This window comes from Chanos chanos, chromosome 9, assembly GCF_902362185.1.
Source record: "Chanos chanos chromosome 9, fChaCha1.1, whole genome shotgun sequence".
NCBI lineage: Eukaryota > Metazoa > Chordata > Actinopteri > Gonorynchiformes > Chanidae > Chanos > Chanos chanos.
Window position 1 is genome coordinate 27,811,947 of NC_044503.1, and position 21,484 is coordinate 27,833,430.

The 21,484-nt window shown below is 41.0% G+C and overlaps 1 protein-coding gene across 1 annotated transcript; it reads left to right on the forward strand.

The window, feature by feature from the left end:
* Nucleotides 1-15,367: 15,367 nt before the first annotated feature.
* LOC115821550 (meprin A subunit beta-like) lies at nt 15,368-20,904 on the forward strand. The gene is made up of 10 exons (XM_030785365.1): nt 15,368-15,436; nt 15,634-15,712; nt 16,441-16,558; nt 17,267-17,445; nt 17,601-17,819; nt 18,416-18,571; nt 18,892-19,113; nt 19,422-20,015; nt 20,231-20,331; nt 20,878-20,904. The coding sequence occupies exons 1-10, from the start codon at nt 15,368-15,370 to the stop codon at nt 20,902-20,904; spliced, it is 1,764 nt and encodes a 587-aa protein (XP_030641225.1).
* The last annotated feature ends 580 nt before the right edge of the window (nt 20,905-21,484 follow it).

Genomic DNA, 21,484 nt, shown 5'->3' on the forward strand with positions numbered 1-21,484 from the left:
CGTGACTTTGATACTGGCACTGCACTGATCATTCTAGTATCTCAGTTATTTATTCATTTCTCAGGGATATCATTTCCTTTCCATTATCTTGGGTCTTAAGTCTTTGGGTCTTTGGGTCTTAGACTTTGGATAGAAATACAAGAAGACACTGTCACACCTTGGTTCTCTATCACTCCCTCTGGTGGCCATTTAGTGTTCTGTCTTCATTGATTCAGCAAGTGTTTTATTTTATTAAATCATTTAATAATTCAATCATTAAGAAGTCCATCACTAAGTTTTGGTAGACATTGTCCTGTGTTAAAAATAAAGTAGTCCCCTTAATTCTTTAACACTACATACTTTATTCAGCACTGTACACTTTTAGTCATTTTTTGAGCATTGTTTAAAATTAATACATTAATCATTAAAAATGCTTGTATGCAAAGTTCTTCACTGTTTTATGAAGAAACTGGGACATGTTTTTACACAATAGTAGACTGCATCCCATACTAATTCATCTTGTTTGTTTAAAGATATACATCTGATCATAATAGCACAGTGGCATTTAGAACAATGGGAATATTTAAACACTGTTATTATTAAGGGAGACTGGATGCAAGCATGGAGTGAGATGTTTATATAGGATGATAGTCAGGCCAAAACTGGCAGTGGTCCAGTCACTGGCAAACAGATTACATCAGGAATCGCTTAAATTAAAGTAAAAAAACAGGCAAGGCAGAAACAGAGTAAAGAAACAAAAGGTTTATACAGAGGTAATCAGTAACAGTTGGTATGGCATGCTACCATGACAGGATGTAAGACATAGTACACAGTGAAACTCAAGGGTGATGCTCTTTGTACTTGACAAATGAGCTAGGTTCATCATTACTCATGGCAAGATCACCAATACTGATAAATAAAACTGGATGAAGGAAACATCAAGGATGGAGATGTGAAGAATGGCTTCAAGTACCTCAGAATATGGCAACACCAGGAGAATCTGTCTGAGGAATTGAAAAAAAACAGTAGGAAGTGCCAACAAACAGAGACTGAAAATATAGCTACAAGCAGCAATTCCAGGGCCCAAGCACAAATAAGCTAATTGCCTAGGGGTCTTTAATTTCATGCACTGAAAGTCTGTGATGAAGATTTTTCAGTATATTTTTCATATATTAAAAACTGGTTTTAAAATGGGCATGTTGAAGTGCTTGTAGAGTGTGTGTTTTTTGATGGATTGCTTTTAAATTTGGAACATCATTTCAGCAAGGCCTTGTCATTGTGCAAAAGAAATCTGAGAATGATTGATACAATGATAAATGATATTGGCTCATTTGCATATTAATTAATAAATGAGTCAACTTGATTGGCTTGTGGTGGCCAACTTTTCCTTCATCAATTAGACAGAGGTCAGGGTTTTACATACCAAGTTTTGTGTTGACTAGACTAGTGCTTCAGAAGCACATGAGTATTAAATGTCAAAAAACTCATTATGTGACCACTGCAATTTGATTGACACATAGCTCTGATGTTATTTGACGTAGTGTCTATTCCTTCACAGTTTAGATAGATCACACCCCAAAGGGCCATACAAGTGAAAGTTACATCAGTTGAAGTTATGGTTCATTAGAAGAAGATGTTTAAGTGTATTTTTCAAATATTAAAAATTGGGTTAAAAATGAGCATGTTCAAGTGCTTGTGGAGTTTACGTTTTGTGATGGATTGCTTTTAAATTCGGAAAATCTTGTAAGTGAGGTCTTGTCATTGTGCACAAGAATGAGTGATGCAACAGAGAATGAAATAGGCTCATTTGCATATTAATTAGTAAACAAAGCAAACTGATTGGCTTGTGGTGGCCAAGTTTTTTAATGTAGCAGCTTATTCCATGCAATTTAAGTTAGGACGTGGTTCAAGATCACACGTTTCAAATTTGATGCCACGTTGTAGACAATTGTTCTGGATATGACCCTCAACCATCCTACCAAATGTGGTGACTTTTTGATACACGGTTTTCGTTTTATGAGCAAAATAAAAAAACGTAGCGGAAGAATAATAATGATAATCTGAGTTAAAACGAGAGGGTTCCAGCTGCGCTTTTGAAACCCAACAAATCTTGAGGTTCAAGCTCAAAGGATGAAAGTAGATCCAAGTGATTAACAGCTATGCTTTCCAAGTAATAAGATACACTGGAGGAATCAAATGACAGGGAAATTTGTGACCATCAAAAAACAGTGAGAAAATCATCAGAGCAGAGCAACTCAATCTGGTTGAATACATTGTCCCCCAAGCAAGATAGGGACACAAACATCCAGGCAATCTTCCTAGGAAGAGTGCAGAAGAAACCAGACCAGACATCAAATAGAGGACACAAATGGACAGACAAGACCCTGACAGTTCTGACAACTTGTAGAGGAACAAATCACAATGGAATCAGCATACAGGTGACAGAGGGAAGCCAGCATTGACAGAAGGTCACATCAGGCACTTAACACCTGTCATAAAGTAAGAATATTGAGGGTCAGCAATGACACAAAGTGTAGACTCTACAAGGATTGGCCGGTTGCCAGAAGATCAGCAACACAGAGTATTTGAAGAGGCACAACAACATCACAGCACTGCTGCAGAGGACCTGAGAGCACTATCAGGTCCCAGTGCATCAAAAGCCATGACTGCATAAACCTGAACCAGTGACAGATGATGACAGGGTGCAAATCCTGCTAGTCAGGGACTATATGGAAAATCCCTGGAAGGTGGCTAGAGAGCACAGTGTTCGACAAGGCAAACACAACAGCAGTGATCAATTCCACACAAGAATGTCTCAAAACAACAGCAGCAGCAGCAGCAACAACAACAACAACAACAACAACAACAACAACAACAACAACAACAACAACAATAATAATAATAAACATACTAAATCAGAAAATTGAACAAATACTTTAATCATCGTCATAACAATAACCATAAGAATGATTCTACAGTAACACATTCATAATAACATCACCACATATTCAATTGTGAACAATTAACAAATAAGAAAATATATTAAATACAACATAACAACATCATAACCTTTTCATGGATTAGTTTTTCAAGTCTCAAGTCTCATGTTTATTTACAGCCCAGCATCACTGTTTACAGTCTCAAAGGGCTTTACATGCCACAACAATCAAAATCAAAACAGGACAGTTTTTTCTATTTAGAAATATGGCTAAAGACAAGATTGTTTTCTAAGATTTTACAAAAACCTCACAGACGCCGGTCACTCAAGCATTTGCTTGTTCACTTGTCTCAACATGGCCAGAAGGGGGCGTGGTCCATCCGACCTTTCTCACTGCATTTCAGGGAGTGATAACTACCTATGTTTTAAAGACATATGTAGTTATAGTATATTTGTATGGTGCTCAAAAGTGTGAAACACAGCTTTCAGTACTAACTACTAAGTTGTTCATTTGTAATACACACAGAATTACATAATTACGCGATTGCAACAAACAGAATTACCAAAATGCAACACAACAGTAAGTGCAATAAAGTTGATTGTAAAGATAGACTTCAGAATTTCTCTTGAATTATGTTTAGCATTTTCTGTTTATTTTGTCAAAACAAAATAATTGTTTGGTTATCCACTGTGCATTATTTAAACTGCAGCAGCAACAACAACAACAATGAAAACCACAACCATCAGGTAGAGTATTACATCACCAATGATATTATTTGCCCCATGATAAAAATCAAACTTTGACTGTTTATGTTATTGTACAATTAACAGAAATGATCCTTACCTGATCCTGAGAATTACTTTCACTTTGATGATATCTTTTATGTGCAGACACATGGTACTGCCATGGGCTCAAGAGAAGCCTCTGATTTTTAGGCCTCTGATGAAAAAATTGGTAACCTGTATAAACACCCTCACCTCTGTGCATACAGCAGAAGAAAACATTTAAAAGATATTCAGGTTTTGTCTGATTTGTGACTAAAGGGGAATTTAAAGCATTGTTTCTCTCTGTTCTCCCTCTTAATCACCCCCCCCCCCCCCCACCCCCCACCCCAAACAGATATGTGAGAAAATAGGTTGTTTCTCTCCTGGTGTGGTCTCATCCTCCTGGGCTGCTTATCATGCTTTTGATTGTATTGCTGCTTGCATGACTGTCAGACCTGTCAGACCTTCACTGACGTTACACCCTAAAATGTTGCAGTTGAAGACTCAGTATGCAAATAGCTGTACACCAGTTTTACTGGATCATAGATGTAAAGTTCCTATATGTGAAACATGCAACAGGAAACTTTTTGTTGGCTGTTGTTCCAAGAAAAGCTATCGTCTTTCTGAGTAATGAGCATTATTTCCATTTCGAAAGTGCAGATGTCAGACTATACAGATGGGTGAGTGTGTGTCTGTGTGTGTGTGTGTGTGTGTGTGTGTGTGTGTGTATGCACATCCCCATGTGCCACGTGTAAGTGTTAATCTATGTGATTATATTACATTTGAGAGATGACAATGCTCTTGAGATGACAATGTTCTTATCCTTTAATTTAACAAAAATGCGCAACTGATAAATGCACCAAACTCATCTCTGGGCTCTAATGAAAATGAATCAGATTATGCACAAATATAAACAACATGTCTCAAAACACTAGCAGTTTCATCTACGAGTGACAGTTTACGTAAGGTAACAACCCATCCCGTGCAGTTCCAGACCTGCTATCAAAAGTGAAAACATCTACATCGTGACATGTGCAGAATTTAACATAGCTTGGTCCACAGTCAGATGCCAAAGTTGCACTGTTATCATTTTATATAATTAACAAACAAAATATTTATTTCTGTTCACCATATCTGTGATTAATGTCTGTTTCATGAGACCAAGCTCTTTTTACCAGTATAAATCTGTTTTGAAATGTCGTCTTCTTGTCAGGGTTCCTGCATGAACTATTTCCCCTGTTGTGCCCCTGCTGGCCATGTTGGAGTTAGCTGTCATTTGTTTTTGGTTTTGTCATGTGCTTTTGTTTATTTTGGTTTTCCATGTGCCCTGGCCCCGCCCCTCACTTGTCATTGTGCTCACCTGTGTCTCGTTGAAGTTGTAATTAGTCTGTCTATTTAAACCCTGCCTGTTCTACCCTTTGTTTGTCAGTTCGTACCGCTTTCCACAGTGTGTCGTGCCAGCCTTTTGTTATCCTGATTGTCTTCTGTTCTTGACCTCTGCCTGTTTTTTGACTTTGTTTGCCTGTTGGATTTTGCCTCTTCTGCCTGCCTGCCTTGCCCTGCACCTGGTTTTGAATCTTTCGCCTGTCTCTGGAATTTGCCTTTGCCTTCTGTTTTTGGATTGTTCACTTGCCTCTGACTGCTCTATGGTATGACCCCTGCTTGTTTTTTGGATTCCGATTTCGGTCAAGTGTATTGAAAGACTTTTGCCTGGCAAAATAAACATCTCATTAATTTCAGTGAGTCTGCAATTGAGTCCCCTGTTTTCCCTGACAACACGAACTGACCATAATGGATTCAGCAGACCCCAGCCAGCTTCGAGAGGTTCTCGCTCGACAGGGTGAAATGTTGGGAAGACATGAGGGCCATTTTGCCAGCATAAACCAATCAATGGAGGCCTTCTCTGCCACTCTGACCAGCATGACTTCCCAGTTACAACAGATCCAGCTGGCACTGAAACCTAGCCATGCACCACCAGTAACGTCATCCGCACCCCAGCAAACCACCCAGCAAACCCCTCCAGCTCAGCCGGCCCGAGAGCCCCGCCTGCCACCACCCGAATCATACAACGGCGAACCAGGAACCTGCAGGTCCTTCCTCTCGCAGTGCTCTCTGGTTTTCGAACTCCAGCCTACTACCTTTCCCACGGATCGAGCCCGGATTGCATATATCATCACTTTACTGTCTGGCCGAGCAAGAGAGTGGGGAACGGCAGTGTGGGAGACTCAGGCTCCATTCTGTAACAGCTACCAGGCATTTTGTGATGAGATGAGGCGGGTCTTTGACCGTTCCCAGCATGGGAGAGAGGCCGCCAGAGAGTTGCTGAGAGTCCGGCAGGGAGTCCGCTCAGTCTCAGATTATGCTATCCAGTTCCGCACTCTTGCCACCACGACCAACTGGAATACAGAGGCCCAATACGATGCCTTCCTGAACGGTCTGTCTGAGGCCATTAAGGATGAGCTAGCCACCCGGGAGCTACCAACTGGCTTTCAGGATCTAATAGATTTGGCCATACGAATCGACAACCGCATGAGGCAACGCCGTCAGGAATGGAGTACTGAAGGATCACGGGGTACCTCCAGGAGTCATGTGTTCACTCGCCAGCCTGAGTCAGGGTCATCTTCACCAAGTCATCTGTCACCATCAACTGTCCCTCCAGAGCCCATGCAGGTCGACCGCACCCGTCTGTCCGTCTCAGAGAGGCGAAGGAGGATCAGCAGCAACTCCTGCCTATACTGTGGTCAGCCTGGCCACTTTGTGTCCACCTGTCCGGTAAAAGCCAACGCTCACCCGTGAACAGGGGATTACAGGTGAGCAATACTCTTTCCCGATCCCCTACCACACGTACTCTGTTCCCAGCTTACCTTGTCACCGACAGCCATAGACACATTATTTCAGTGCTCATCGACTCTGGGGCAGAGGGGAACTTTATGAACGCAGGCCTGGCCGCCCGACTCGGAATCCCTGCCACTCCACTGCAGTCCCCAGTGGAGGCCAATGCACTAACGGGAGTAAGGCTTGCTCGGATCACTCACACAACAGCTCCGGTGAGACTTCTCATTTCTGGAAATCACTGGGAGAATATTGTATTTCATTTGATTGATTCACCTCAGGCATCTGTTGTTCTAGGCCATCCCTGGCTAGCTCAGCACAATCCCCACATTGACTGGTCCCGTAATAAGGTTCTAGAATGGAGCTCCTTCTGTTCAAATCACTGCCTCCGTGCTGCTCAGGCTCCTTCAACCCCCGTTCCCTCATCTCCAGAGGAGCCTCCTGACCTGTCCTCAGTTCCTCCTGAATATCGGGATCTCAGCATGGTGTTTAGTAAAGCACGAGCCACTTCTCTGCCACCTCACCGTCCATATGATTGTGTCATAGAGCTGCTTTCTGGGACTTCACCACCCAGAGGTCGTTTGTACTCCCTGTCACCACCAGAGACTGAAGCCATGAACAGGTACATACAGGACTCTCTAGCAGCTGGCATAATTCGCCCTTCCTCTTCCCCAGCGGGAGCGGGGTTCTTCTTTGTGGCCAAGAAGGATGGGACTCTTCGTCCCTGTATTGATTACAGGGGCCTCAATGAGATCACTGTAAAGAACCGCTACCCGCTTCCCCTAATGTCGTCTGCTCTTGAACTGCTGCAAGGTGCCACAGTTTTCTCCAAACTTGATCTCCGCAACGCCTACCATTTGGTCCGCATAAAGGAGGGAGATGAGTGGAAGACTGCCTTCAATACCCCATCAGGCCACTATGAGTATTTGGTTATGCCATTTGGTCTCACTAATGCCCCTGCCGTCTTCCAATCCTTTGTTAATGACATCCTTAGAGATATGCTAAATCTGTTTGTCTTTGTCTACCTGGATGACATCTTAATATTTTCCAGATCACTCCCTGAACACATCCAACATGTCCGACGGGTGCTCCAGCGTCTCTTGGAGAATCAGTTATTTGTGAAGGCAGAGAAGTGCGAATTCCACAAGAGCACCATCTCGTTCCTGGGCTATGTGATCACGGCAGGAGGGATTCAAATGGATCAGCAAAAGATAAAGGCGGTGGAGAATTGGCCCCAGCCCACTTCCCGTCGCGACTTGCAACGGTTCTTAGGGTTTGCCAATTTTTATCGCCGCTTCATTCGCAATTTCAGTACCCTGGCAGCCCCCCTCACCTCCCTGACTTCATCCAAACTGAGATTTTGTTGGAACCCAGCTGCCGAGAGGGCATTCTCTGAGTTGAAGAGGCGGTTCACCTCGGCTCCCATCCTCATCCAGCCTGATCCTGCCCGCCAATTCATTGTTGAGACTGACGCATCTGACGTGGGAGTGGGTGCCGTTTTGTCTCAGTTTTCTGCTGTTGACGGAAAACTACACCCTTGTGCCTTCTACTCCCACAGATTAACCCCCACGGAGAGTAATTATGACATCGGAGACCGGGAGTTACTGGCTGTCAAACTTGCTCTGGAGGAATGGAGGCACTGGCTCGAGGGGACGAGTTCTCCTTTCTTGGTTTGGACAGATCATAAGAACCTTGAATATATCAGGTCTGCAAGACGTCTCAATTCCCGTCAGGCCCGCTGGTCTCTCTTTTTTGCTCGCTTTAACTTTACCCTGTCTTATCGCCCTGGTTCCAAGAACTGCAAACCAGATGCCCTCTCCCGTCAGTTTCAGGCATCTGAGGAGACCCCGGAGGTCACTACAATTCTCCCCGAGCGATGTCTGGTCGCAGCTGCTCGATGGGATATCGAGTCGGTGGTCCGATCTGCACAGCAGGGTGAGTCTGGACCCAGCTCTTGTCCTCCTAACCTCCTGTATGTTCCTCAATCTGTCCGCTCCCAGGTTCTCCAGTGGGGACACTCCTCAAGGCTCTCCTGTCATCCTGGGATCCGACGTACGGCTACCTTCATCACTCGGATGTTCTGGTGGCCTTCCATTAGGGACGATGTTCATAGTTTTGTCTCAGCCTGCCCAGTCTGCGCCCAAAACAAGTCCTCCAACCGACCCCCTTCAGGCCTACTACAGCCTCTGACAGTTCCCAAGAGACCCTGGTCCCACATAGCACTGGACTTTGTGACTGGATTGCCTCAATCTAATGGTAACACCACCATATTAACTATCGTGGACCGTTTTTCAAAATCTGTGCATCTGGTCCCTCTTCCCAAGCTACCCTCTGCTAAGGAGACTGCCCTCCTCCTCATTCAGCATGTTTTCAGGCTTCATGGTTTACCCACGGAAGTAGTGTCAGACAGAGGACCACAGTTCACCTCTCACTTCTGGAAGGCTTTTTGTAAGTTGCTTGGAGCAAAGGTTAATCTCTCCTCTGGTTTTCACCCACAGACTAATGGCCAGACTGAACGGGCCAACCAACAACTGGAAGTGATGCTCCGCTGCCTGTCCTCCCAAGAACCCTCCTCCTGGAGCCAACAACTTCCCTGGGTTGAATATGCTATTAACTCCCTACCCTCTTCCTCCTCTGGTCTGTCCCCTTTTCAGTGTTGCCTGGGCTATCAGCCCCCCCTGTTCCCTGCCCAGGAGGAGGAGGTCGGAGTCCCTTCAGCACAAGCATTCATCCGGAGATGTCTACGGACCTGGAAGCGTGCTCGGAGGGCCCTGCTTCGTTCCACAGCCAGGATAAAACTACATGCTGATCGTCATCGCCGCACGGCTCCTCGCTATCGTCAAGGTCAGCGCGTGTGGCTTTCCGCCCGCGACATTCCCCTGAGGGTGGATTCCCGCAAGTTGGCCCCTCGTTTCATTGGTCCCTTCCCCATCGCCAAGGTGATCAGTCCTGTCGCTGTGAGGCTGAGACTCCCCCCCACTCTCCGTCGTATCCACCCTACATTTCATGTCTCACAAGTTAAGCCCTTCATCCGCAGCCCCCTCTGCCCTGCTCCCAAGCCCCCTCCTCCCCCCCGCCTCATTGATGGCTCAGAGGCCTTCACGGTGCGCCGTTTATTGGATGTGCGGCGCCGGGGTCGCGGACTTCAATACCTCGTTGACTGGGAGGGCTATGGTCCTGAAGAGAGGTGTTGGGTCCCAGGTCGGGACATCCTTGACCCCACACTCATCCAGGAATTCCACCGTCTCCATCCCACACCACCCGTTGGGACGCCAGGAGGCGCCCGTAGGAGGGGGGGTACTGTCAGGGTTCCTGCATGAACTATTTCCCCTGTTGTGCCCCTGCTGGCCATGTTGGAGTTAGCTGTCATTTGTTTTTGGTTTTGTCATGTGCTTTTGTTTATTTTGGTTTTCCATGTGCCCTGGCCCCGCCCCTCACTTGTCATTGTGCTCACCTGTGTCTCGTTGAAGTTGTAATTAGTCTGTCTATTTAAACCCTGCCTGTTCTACCCTTTGTTTGTCAGTTCGTACCGCTTTCCACAGTGTGTCGTGCCAGCCTTTTGTTATCCTGATTGTCTTCTGTTCTTGACCTCTGCCTGTTTTTTGACTTTGTTTGCCTGTTGGATTTTGCCTCTTCTGCCTGCCTGCCTTGCCCTGCACCTGGTTTTGAATCTTTCGCCTGTCTCTGGAATTTGCCTTTGCCTTCTGTTTTTGGATTGTTCACTTGCCTCTGACTGCTCTATGGTATGACCCCTGCTTGTTTTTTGGATTCCGATTTCGGTCAAGTGTATTGAAAGACTTTTGCCTGGCAAAATAAACATCTCATTAATTTCAGTGAGTCTGCAATTGAGTCCCCTGTTTTCCCTGACACTTCTACAGTTTTTTAAACCCTATGACTCATTACTCAAAATGCCATTTTATCATCTAAGGCACAGAGTATCTGAGGTTTTTGTGTGTGTGTGCTAGTCTATGTGATTATGTTGCATTTGAGAGATGACAGTGCTCTTGAGGTGACAATGTTCTTATCCTTTAACTTAACAAAAATGCCCAGCTGATAAATGCACTAAGCTGATCTCTGGATTCTAATGAAAATGAATCAGATTGTGCAAAGGTATGTAAAATATGTCTCAGAACACTAGCACTTCCATCTATGAGTGACAGCTTGCGTAAGATAACAACCCATCCCATACAATTCCAGATCTGCTATCAAAAGCAAAAACATCTTCATTGTGACATGTGCAGTATTTAACACAGCCTGATCCACATTCAGATGCCAAAGTTTGCGCTGTTAACATCAGTATAACTAACAATGAGTTTGTTTCTGTTCACCATGTCTGTGATTAATGTCTGTTTCATGAACCCAAGCTCTTTTTACCAGTGTTAATCTCTTTTGAAATGAGGTTGTAACAATCTCGCCTCCTCCCTTGCCGGTTTCAGCCATTCCGTGCTCAGTGTCGCTGGAGTACTAATCACCAGTCTGATCACCCTCCTTCTGCACACCTGCCCTCACTTTAGTTACTGATTATGCCCCTCACTATTTAAACCCCTCCGTCAGATCAGTCGGTGTGAAGTCTACACCTTCCATGTGTTTACTGAGCCATCTCGTGGTTCGTGTTCATTGTTCCAAGGTTTGCTTGGTTGTCTGTTAACCCATTTTTGCACTCTTTCTTTGGTCCCCTGTTAACCCTGTTTGAGTTGAGCCTCTTTCTGTTTGTTTTCATGTCATTAAAAATCTTCAGTTCACTGCACTTGTGTCAGTGACAGATGTCTTCTACAGTTTTTTTTTAAACCCTACGACTCATTACTCAAAATGCCATGTTATCATCTAGGGATCTCAGTGCCAACCCAACTGATTTTGAGTAAAGAGGAGTCGAGGTAAAGCATTATCTCTCTCTCTCTGTTTTCTCTGAGCCCTTTGTGTTCTCCCTTATTCTCACTTTCTTCTCTCTCTGTGTTTTCCTCGTGGCCAGAAGGAAAAACACTTTGCAGCAAATACATGACAAAATGTGTGGAATATGTAAATTATTGAGCCTAAACAAAGAAACAAACAAATACACGAGAAAATGATCTGCTTCAAAATGATCTGCTCCAAATACATTTTCTTTTTATTTTGCTGCATTTAATTTTGTTTCTTTTTTTTACAGTGCTTTACAGAAAGGAACAGAAGAGAGGGTGAGAAATTTGCTTAATATGTTCCAAACGTTGCACTTGGTGTTACATTATCAGATGAGTACAGATCATCAGATTGTCCTAAGGTGACTACTTGTCTTCAGAGCATTTGAAGGGCTCTGTGTTGGGCACGATTAATAATATATTTAGAGACAACATGTGGATGTGTGTTAGAAAAGAATCTGAGTGAAATCAAAAGATTCTCATTGTTCAGTTAAGACTCTGTGCACGTTACATTGATCACATTTCTCCCCTCTGATACAAAAACAATTAATATCATACTGGAAGCTTTTGAGCAATTCAGGCTGAAACGTGTCAGGATGACTTTCAGGAAAACTGAAGTTTTCCCTCTCTCTCTCTCTGCTTCTCTCTCTCTCTCTCTCTCTCTCTCTCTCTCTCTCTCTCTCTCTCAGTTTGTGATTGTGTCACACACAACAGAAAAGTTTCACAAAAGGGCAGCTGAGTTCACAACAGGGCAGCTGAGTTCAAAGACATAATTACACAGTAAGGAATGCAGTCTTTTTGGTTTTCACTCAGCCTGACTTGGCAGTTCCAGAGAAGTGTACACATGATTTTCATTGTCGTAAACAAAAGCAGAAATATTTATAATGATAAGGATAATAACTCACCTATTGTTATGCCGTCATTTTCATATTTCCCAGTGTGCTATGTAACAGGCCAGTGACAGAACTGCTCCTGGTCTAATCATCAAGTTTTCAGTGATTGCTATCATTTGAGCAATAATTAATAAATTTGTTAAATAACCACCCAAAACTGGTAGCTCCACTCCATGCCCCTTGAAGCAAAAACAAAACAAAACACAACAAGCAAACAAACATTCAAAGTTGCATAATTTAGAGGAGTTTTTGCTAACAAATCCATTTAATTGGTCCAATTGATTTTGTAGTTATTTACAGACTGTTTTGAAACTTTGTTTCTCTATGTAGTCATTGTTTAACTGGTATTTACTAGCCATATTGGCAGCTGTTTACATGGACATTGTTCTCCTCATGTCTGCGTGGGTTTCCTCCAACAGTCCAAAGACATGCAGGTTAGGTGAATTGGAGACACTAAATTGCCCCTTGGTATGAATGTGTGTGCGAGTGTATTTGTCTTTCTGTCTGCCCTTGGATGGACTGGCAACCTGTCCAGGGTGTTTCCATGCCTTTCACCCCATGAGCGCTGGGATAGGCTCCAGCACCCATCGCGACCCTACTTAGGATAAGCGGCTTAGACAATGAGTGAGTGAGTGAGTAACCCCTTGGTAATGACCAACATTGTGATTAGTAATTTAATTACATATTTTTTCTCAGTAATTCTAACGGATTACAGTTACATTTACAGTTACATGTAACTAATTACTCCCCAACAATGACAGTCACCAATACGTACAGAATATTCTGATTTATATGGCAGAGTACAGAAACCTTGAAAAGTGTTGTTGAAGGCATTTGAACTAGTTACTATATTCCTTTCCCTTTTCTTAACTGAATAAATAGTTACTTTGGACTCATTTACTTTACGTCTGAGTGCAATATCTAGAATCTTCAATGTGTATGTATCAAACATATAGTGTTACCTGGGAAGAAAATGAAGGCATGATTCTGTGAACATACTTTTGCTTTCATTTAATACAGCAACAATGGTGATATCTGTCAGCACTCAAATACCAAATTTATCTTTGGCCAAGTATGATAATCAAGTTATTGTATACAGTTCAGACAACAATAACTGGTTTCAAAGTGACCTTAACGTTTCCAAAGACCATGAAAACAGAGCAGGGGGTAGACTTTTCGTAACAGGGTGCGGTCAAGAATATGGAACTCCAGTACGTAAGCTGGTTCTTGACGCTCAGAATGAGGAAATACCGATGTGGTAAAATATTTCAGTGTCAAGCATAATTTACATATTGCCTTATGAGAGTGCACTATTCGACTAGATCAGCTGAGACGAGACTGAACAGGTTGAGGGAATTGTCTCCATCAGAAACATCTGAATACTACATCACAATCTAATTTTTAAGAGATCCAGGAGCTTCAGGTTCTTCGATGCATTTTTTAAACAAATACATTTTGTTGATCTAATTTGCTAATTACAATATGGTAACTAAATACCTTGAAATGTTAGAGTTAATGCTGTAAAATCAGTGCAGAATTTACTCTGAAGGGATTTTCATAGGGTTACCTATTACAGCCAGACGTTGAGTATTACATGCAGATACGATGGTTCAGTGATTTAACACTGTAAAGCTCTTGTCAATATGTAAGACAGTGATCTAGCTGTCCAAAGATAGCTGTACTCTTTTTTACTTATTATTCCTTTTTTGACACAGTGAAACACTGAGAGGATGTACTTTCAAGCCTTTTTCTTGGTGAATATTTTGGCTCTGGTAGTGGTGAGTACAAGACAAAAATTGTCACAATACTATTTTATCTTTAAAAACATATGTGATATAATTTATTCTGATACTGAATAGACACATTTGTCAAGGCAACATTCTCAGCTTTTTTACTTTTTGTCTTGATTTCAGCCCTTCTCAGGACAAACAGGTAAGATCTCTTGAAATTATAATTTAAGGGGGGACACAAATGCATATGCCACATTAATGCTCTGCATCAAAGATTGTTCAAATGCACTGAGCTGTTGCTTTAAATGATCTTTCATGTGTGATGTGCTTTTACTGTTTGCTACTTGACTGTTTTTACAGTTCCACCCAAATGAATTTGAAAGTCAGCATGCCCAGTCAAGAGACTGCCTGTACTCTAATGACAATAAAGGGGGATTCATTAGCACAACATTATAAGTGCTGTCTGTTTTTCCCCAGGGCATGACAGTGTGCTACTGATTAAATGCTATGGCACATGATCTGTAATCCCTGAGATGCTTGATACTATTCATAACTGCAACTTCTGAAGTGTTTTAGTCTTCCACACGGAAAGAAAGATTTCTTTGATAAAATGTTAGAAAGTGGTGCAATGTGATGATACGGTTCATTTGTTTGGAGAATAATCTCTTTGAACTGTATTGTTCCCCAATTTGAATTTATCTGCCATTTTACAAAGAACATTGTGTCTAATTTTAGTGAAGCTCACCGCAGGGAATGAGAACAACCTGAACCAGAAAGATTTTTTTTTGATGTTTTATCCCCCTTCTATCCTAATTTGGTGGTTGCCAGTTCCCTTGCAATTACTTCATGCTATGCTCCTGTTGTGTCGCGTTGTTGTAGTGAGAGACAGCCTGAGGGCGCTAGAGGACGCGGTAGTGTTATGTACAAATTCTGTTATGTTGCAATGTTGAGAGAAAGAAGAAAAGGACAAAGCTGAAGGGAAGCACATTACACATCTCTCCAGTTAGGACTTTATGTCTTTACAAGTGTAAGATACCATAGCTCCCTAGAACTGCTCACCACTGTCGCTGGGTTTCTGTAAGGGTTGCTTTTTTTTTTCTGCTGCATCACCCAAATGCCCAACCAGAAGATCATTTTATTTCATCTTTTCATCATCTCTTCTCCTTTCTTTTTTCAAAAGTAATACCCAGACATTGTTTCTGTTGTTTATCTTAGCAGATGTTGTTAATAGAAACCGTGATATTCCCGAGATCAACAAAGGTGAGAACTAACCAAAGGAGTTTTTAAGACTATATATGTTTGAGACAAAACATAAATATTTATTTTGTGTGTAAATATATGCTGAAAAGCTCATTCATAGTTTCCTCTGTCCCAGGTTTAAATCTTCGAGAAGGAGACATTTTGGAGGTTAGCTCCTTTAAATAAAAAAAAAAAAAAAAAAAAAAAATCAAATTTCTTGTGAAAAATGTTCTTTAGCTTACACAACATCAATAAATAATATCAGTTTGATAAATAATATCAATTTATGTAATATGTAATGAATCACGTAAGAGCCTTCTGACAATTCTAAAATGAGATGATATTGTGAATAATCTGTTTAACAGACCAACCAGAGGAGTGCTGTTTTAGGAGATGACTACCGATGGGAGTCTCCTGTTCCCTATGTACTGAATGAGGACCTCGGTAAAAGAAGTGATTTACAGGTTTTCAGTGCTGTATCAGTAACTTTAGCCAGGATTCATACTGCCCATTATGCCGAAATGCTAATGTTAGCTATTGCAGAAAAATAAATAAATCTATAAATAAAATATCAACGAAAAAAGTACATAACAAAAAGAAAAGCAGAGTGAAATTGTTTTTCTGGGCAAGAGAAGTTGCTGGCATATTTTTTTGTAAAATAGTGTATTGAATAATGACACCATAGCATTGTTTTCTTGTGACTTGACTGTACTGTGTCCCTTGTATTTGCTGTGCTTCCCACAGTGGTGAATTTAGGTATGGGCAACACGGACAGCTGCCCAGGGCAGTATCCTGCAAGGGGTGGTGTGGGGCCCCCAGAAAAAAAAAAAAAAAAAAAGTTCGGAATGGTGATATTTGCATGATTGGTTTTCTATCGCTCATTTGCACGTTACGTCATTGATGTCATGTCACAGTTTGAGTCAGTTAACCTTGTCAGACTGGGTGCCCTGATTCTAGTTTGTGAGCTAGGCAGGCTACTGAGTAGGACTCCCACTCAGAAGTACTAAATGGGGAGGGGGGTGGGAGGGATGGAGGGGCAGACACACAATTTTTTTTGGCGGGGGTAGGGGGCGGGGACGCTGAAGATGGGGTTTGCCCAGGGCGTCATACAAGCAAGAACAGCAACTGGCTTCCCATCTTTATTCTGTATGCTTTATTTGTGATATTTTCAGATATGAATGCCAAAGGTGTCATTCTGAGGGCCTTTGAACAGTTCAGGTTGAAATCATGTATTGATTTCAGGCCAAGGGAGAGTGAGGACTATTACATCTCAGTTGAAAAGAAGGATGGGTATTTATCTTTGATCCTTATGTTTCTTGAGCAATGCATAATCTACCCTCTCATTTTCTAAGGTCATGCCACTGTCATTTCTAATTACTCACTCACTCACTCATTCACTTACTCATTATCTAAGCTGCTTGCCCTGATTGGGGTCACGGGGCATTATTAATTAATTCAAAATATCAATACAAATATTAAAAATCACATCAGGCCATGAATTTGAATTCACGCGTATATGCAGTACCTGTGGATTTATATCAACATAAAATTAGTTTAGAAAGGTCAAAGATATGTTGGGGATTTTATTCAAAGTGAAAAGTACATTTTTTCAATCTTCCTAAGGTGTAAATAGATATTGTTGAGTCAATTAATGGTAATTACAGACGAAAAAAACTTGTTCTAGTCAGTACACATAGCCCACTATTACAAAATCCAGATTAAACAAATACATGAAGCTCCCAAGGTTGTAGCTTCAACGACAGCAACAGACGTTGAATTTAAATTTTAGCAATCATAACTTTAAGTCCATGGTCAATGAAAGTGTTGACATGATTAGTCGAGAAATGAGGCGATTTATGAAAATGATGGATTGATTTCTCTTAAGATACTACACAGTTCATAGGATCTATTTCATCTATTTTTCATTTAGAAATAAATCTAAAGGTGAAACATTAAATCATGCACACAGAGTAATTTTTTGTATCTCTGATTTTCTAGGTGTTACTCATATGTCGGGAAAAGAGTCACTGACGGCCAGGTTCTCTCCATTGGTGAGGGTTGTGACACCATTGCTATTGTAGAACATGAGTTTCTTCACGCTCTGGGTTTCTACCATGAACAGTCCAGATATGACAGAGATGAGCATGTCACAATCGTCTGGGACAATGTTGAGGAAGGTATGATTCTCAACGTCCCTATGCAAAATTACATTAATAATGTGTTATTATTTATACTGACATTATGCTATGCCAGAATGTGAATATGTTGTAGGAGCTGGATATAAAAAGGCAAATGTTTGAACGATTTCAAATCTCTTTTTCACTATATAAAGGACAAGAGCACAATTTCAACAAGTATAATCAGAGTGAAATCACTACCCAGGGTAGTCCATATGACTACAGCTCTGTGATGCACTATGGGAAAGACACTTTCACCAATGGAAATGGATCCACCATTATCACAAAGCTACCTGAGTTCCAAGATGTGATTGGTCAGCGACTGGACATGAGTTACTATGATGTGGTAGAACTCAACAAACTCTATCAGTGCAGTAAGTGTTCTGTAATATAATCTTACAAACAATGTAGACAACAGAGATGATTAACTACTCCAAAAAACTTTCTTGTTGTACTGTTCAAGTTTTCCTTTAAAGCATCAGTGTACAAAATATATGCATTAAAACAATACATACCCCCCCCCCCCCCCCCAAATAGAAATGATTAACCATTTGAAGAATCTTTTTCATCATACTGTCCAGGTTTCCTGTAGGGTATCAATCTAAAAAAATAAAATCCATTACATTTTTGATTTCCATACACAGTTATTGTTTATGTTTCAGTAAACATTCTGAGTCCCTCTGTAATATTAAAGACCCTCTCTTGTAAGATCTCACAACCAAGATATCACAGGCCTCTCCTGTCAGTTCTTCATGGTTTATAAACACTGACATGAAGAAAAACCCACACAAAACAACTAATTAACAAGGTCTCATTATCACATTATAATTCTCTGGTTTTTAAACTAAGGACTTTGTGGATAACTTTAGGGAGTTGGAAAGTGAATATAGACAAAACAGGCTGAAGCCCTCTGGTATGAAAGAAGCCCCAATTGTTTTGTTCATTGATTCATTTATCTTTCCTGTCTCAGATGCATCCATCTCATTCCTGGACCACTGCAGTTTTGACAATGGGAGTCTGTGTGAGATGAGTGTCTGTTCTCGTTCTGATCATGGATGGGAAAGAGTAACCAATATCACTGGAGGTCCCCATTCTGATCATACTTATCTAGGGAGTGAGTCACACGGTGAGGACAGATTCAGTAAAAATTGTTTTAAAAAAGTTATAAAAACAGATACATCAGATGTCTTCAAATATCAAAGGATATTGTGTGAAAATAATATTCTGATGAATTTTTATGTCACTGTTTCACACAAAATGTTTTACATGAGATTCCATGCTAATAGCACCTCAGTGATGTGACTGTATCACAGAAATATTAATGGTGCTCAACTGGGTTTTAACTGTCCCATTTCAGATGGCCTTCAGAATGGATTTTCAAAAAAAAAAAAAAATTGCAGTTCCTATCCAAATAAATATGAATTTATTTGCATTATTCATCCTTAGCTGGATTCTTCATGCACTCCAGCACAGTAAATGGTCAGGAAGGTGACACAGCAAAACTGCAGACCAGGACAATGACACCAAGCAGAGACTGTAAAGTACAGTGTCTGCAGTTCTTCTATTACCACAGTGGAAATGACTCTGACCAGCTCAACATCTGGATCAGAGAGTTTGACAGTGAGGCTGACCTGAATGGAACACGCAGACTGATGGGCCAGATCACAGGTGAAAATTAAAACTCAGCTGTGCAATTATAATTATAGGTTGCCATTAAATGTTTATTCTTAATTTAAGCTCTAACACTGTAATTGTCAGTATTGACAGTTGTCCTCATTTATTGTTGTTTTTGTTGTTGTAAATCTTCCATCACTGACTGTAGTGTTCTAAACATGCATCTGATATTGGCACTTACCATAAATATCCTAACATTAGGACAAGGGATAACAGAGAACAAGGGATACAATTCTTTTGAACTTACACTTACAGAATGTTTGAAAATTAAATATGTCTGAGCTAACACATTTTGTTTTCAGGTTCCCCAGCCAATTACTGGCAGCTCCATAATGTGCCCCTTAATGCTACGAAAACATTCCAGGTGGAATTTGAATCACGTAAAGGAGCAGGAAATTCTACTGGTGGTTTTTCTGTGGATGATATTAACCTGTCAGAGACTGAGTGTCCACACAACATTTGGCAGATAAGAAACTTTGAGGAGCTTTGGAATTCCACTTCTATTGTAGCTGTCTATAGCCCCAGGTATTATTCTCCTGAAGGCTATCGCTACCAAGCAGGTGTAGTATTCTTCCGAGGTAGGGCTACTTTCTATGTGCGTCTGGTGTCAGGGGTCTATGATGATCAGCTGCAGTGGCCTTGTTCATTGAGACAAGTAACCTTGGTACTGCTCGACCAGAACCCTCACATCCAACAGCGTATGTCAAGACAGAGTAGCTTCACCACAGATTCAGAGTGGGACAACCCCCGAGTGACTGGAAATCCGACACAAGAGGGCAACAACACAGTTTATGCAACAAAATGGTTTAACGTAAAATTTTTCGTGGAAAGACAAAACCTCGGGAACCGAGCATTTTTTAAAGGTGGTGATGCCTTTTTAGTCCTTGACATGCATGGTAAGTGTTAAGATATGAACTTCTGACCTTTGATTGAGGTACTCAATGAGAATAAGCCCGTTTTTGTCACAGCTGACCTCCAGAACATTGAATCAACCTTTAAACAGAACAAAACTAAAAATTTGATGCACCTGTCTATCATTCTCAGATTCCCGCAACAATCACATGCAGAAACCATATACTTTTTACTATGTTCTTGTTTTATTTTTCCATAGACATTTCAGGATTGACTCAGAATGACACTCTGCCCTGTCCCTCTGTGCCTAAGCAGAACTTCATAAGGTCTCCAGAAGGCCTGGCTGACGAGGGTCCATGTGTAAAAAGGTATTATCATCACAAAAATGTTAATTGATGTAGAACCCCAATTCAGGCATGCTCAGACAATCCTCACTGAATAATGTTGACGAAGAGTGAAAAATCACAGTTTCTGTTTTCAACAAATTAATTAATAACTTATATAGCTAAAAAGCTAATAACTTAATAACTTTTCTGGCTAAAGGCCATTCACCTCGAGGGGTACATTTGTCAGCCATCACATATTTACCACCTATAATTCTGATCTTTGAAATAATCATTCATTTATATTTTTCATACTGTGATCCAAGGCTCATTCACCTTATAAAAGAATATGTCCAGCGGAAACACCTTTCAAGGAAAAGAAAAACAAAAAAAGAAAGAAAGAAAAGAAAAGAAGATTTAATGTTATTTAAGTTTAGACAGTTATTCTAGAACAAAACAGACTTTTTTGTGAAATAAAAAACAAAGGGACTATTAAGTTATTCATTTATTTTATCCCTATGAGTATGGTCTAGTCAGTGTGTGTGTAAATCTACAATGAAAATGTCTCTTTTGCTTTGTACAGGAATCCACCAACCATTACCCCACTTAAGACAACAAGGTAAATTCATTTTTATCCCATCACTTACAATCATTGCTTAAAAACTCTTCTCATTTATAAGACAAATAACAAGGGATTTGCTAATATTAATCAATTGAGTTCACACAATTAACTATATAACAAGTATATGTTTAGGTTATTTATTTACATACAGGATATAAAAAACACACTTTAATGATGACTGTTGATGCACCAAAACCAAGTGAAACTGTTACCATATTACAACTTAAACTAATATTACAACTATAATGAATTCACATGCCATACTGTAGGGAATGTTCATACGGGGGATCCATATGCAAAATGATAAGATCTTTATGGAAAAAAACAATGACTGCATCCTGTTTGCCTTTATTTAGAGATGTCCTTTATTTATCTCCATCCAAAATAGCTACTTGATATTGCAGAATAAGAAAAGTGATTTCGGCCTAGATTCACTTTAGCACAAATCAGCTTATGTATTCATTGTTATGAGATGAAAACATCCACATCTAAGAGGGAGTTAGGAGTGATGCCATAGTTCAAAAGACAACATTGATATAATGACATTTGACGATTTAATAGATTAAGT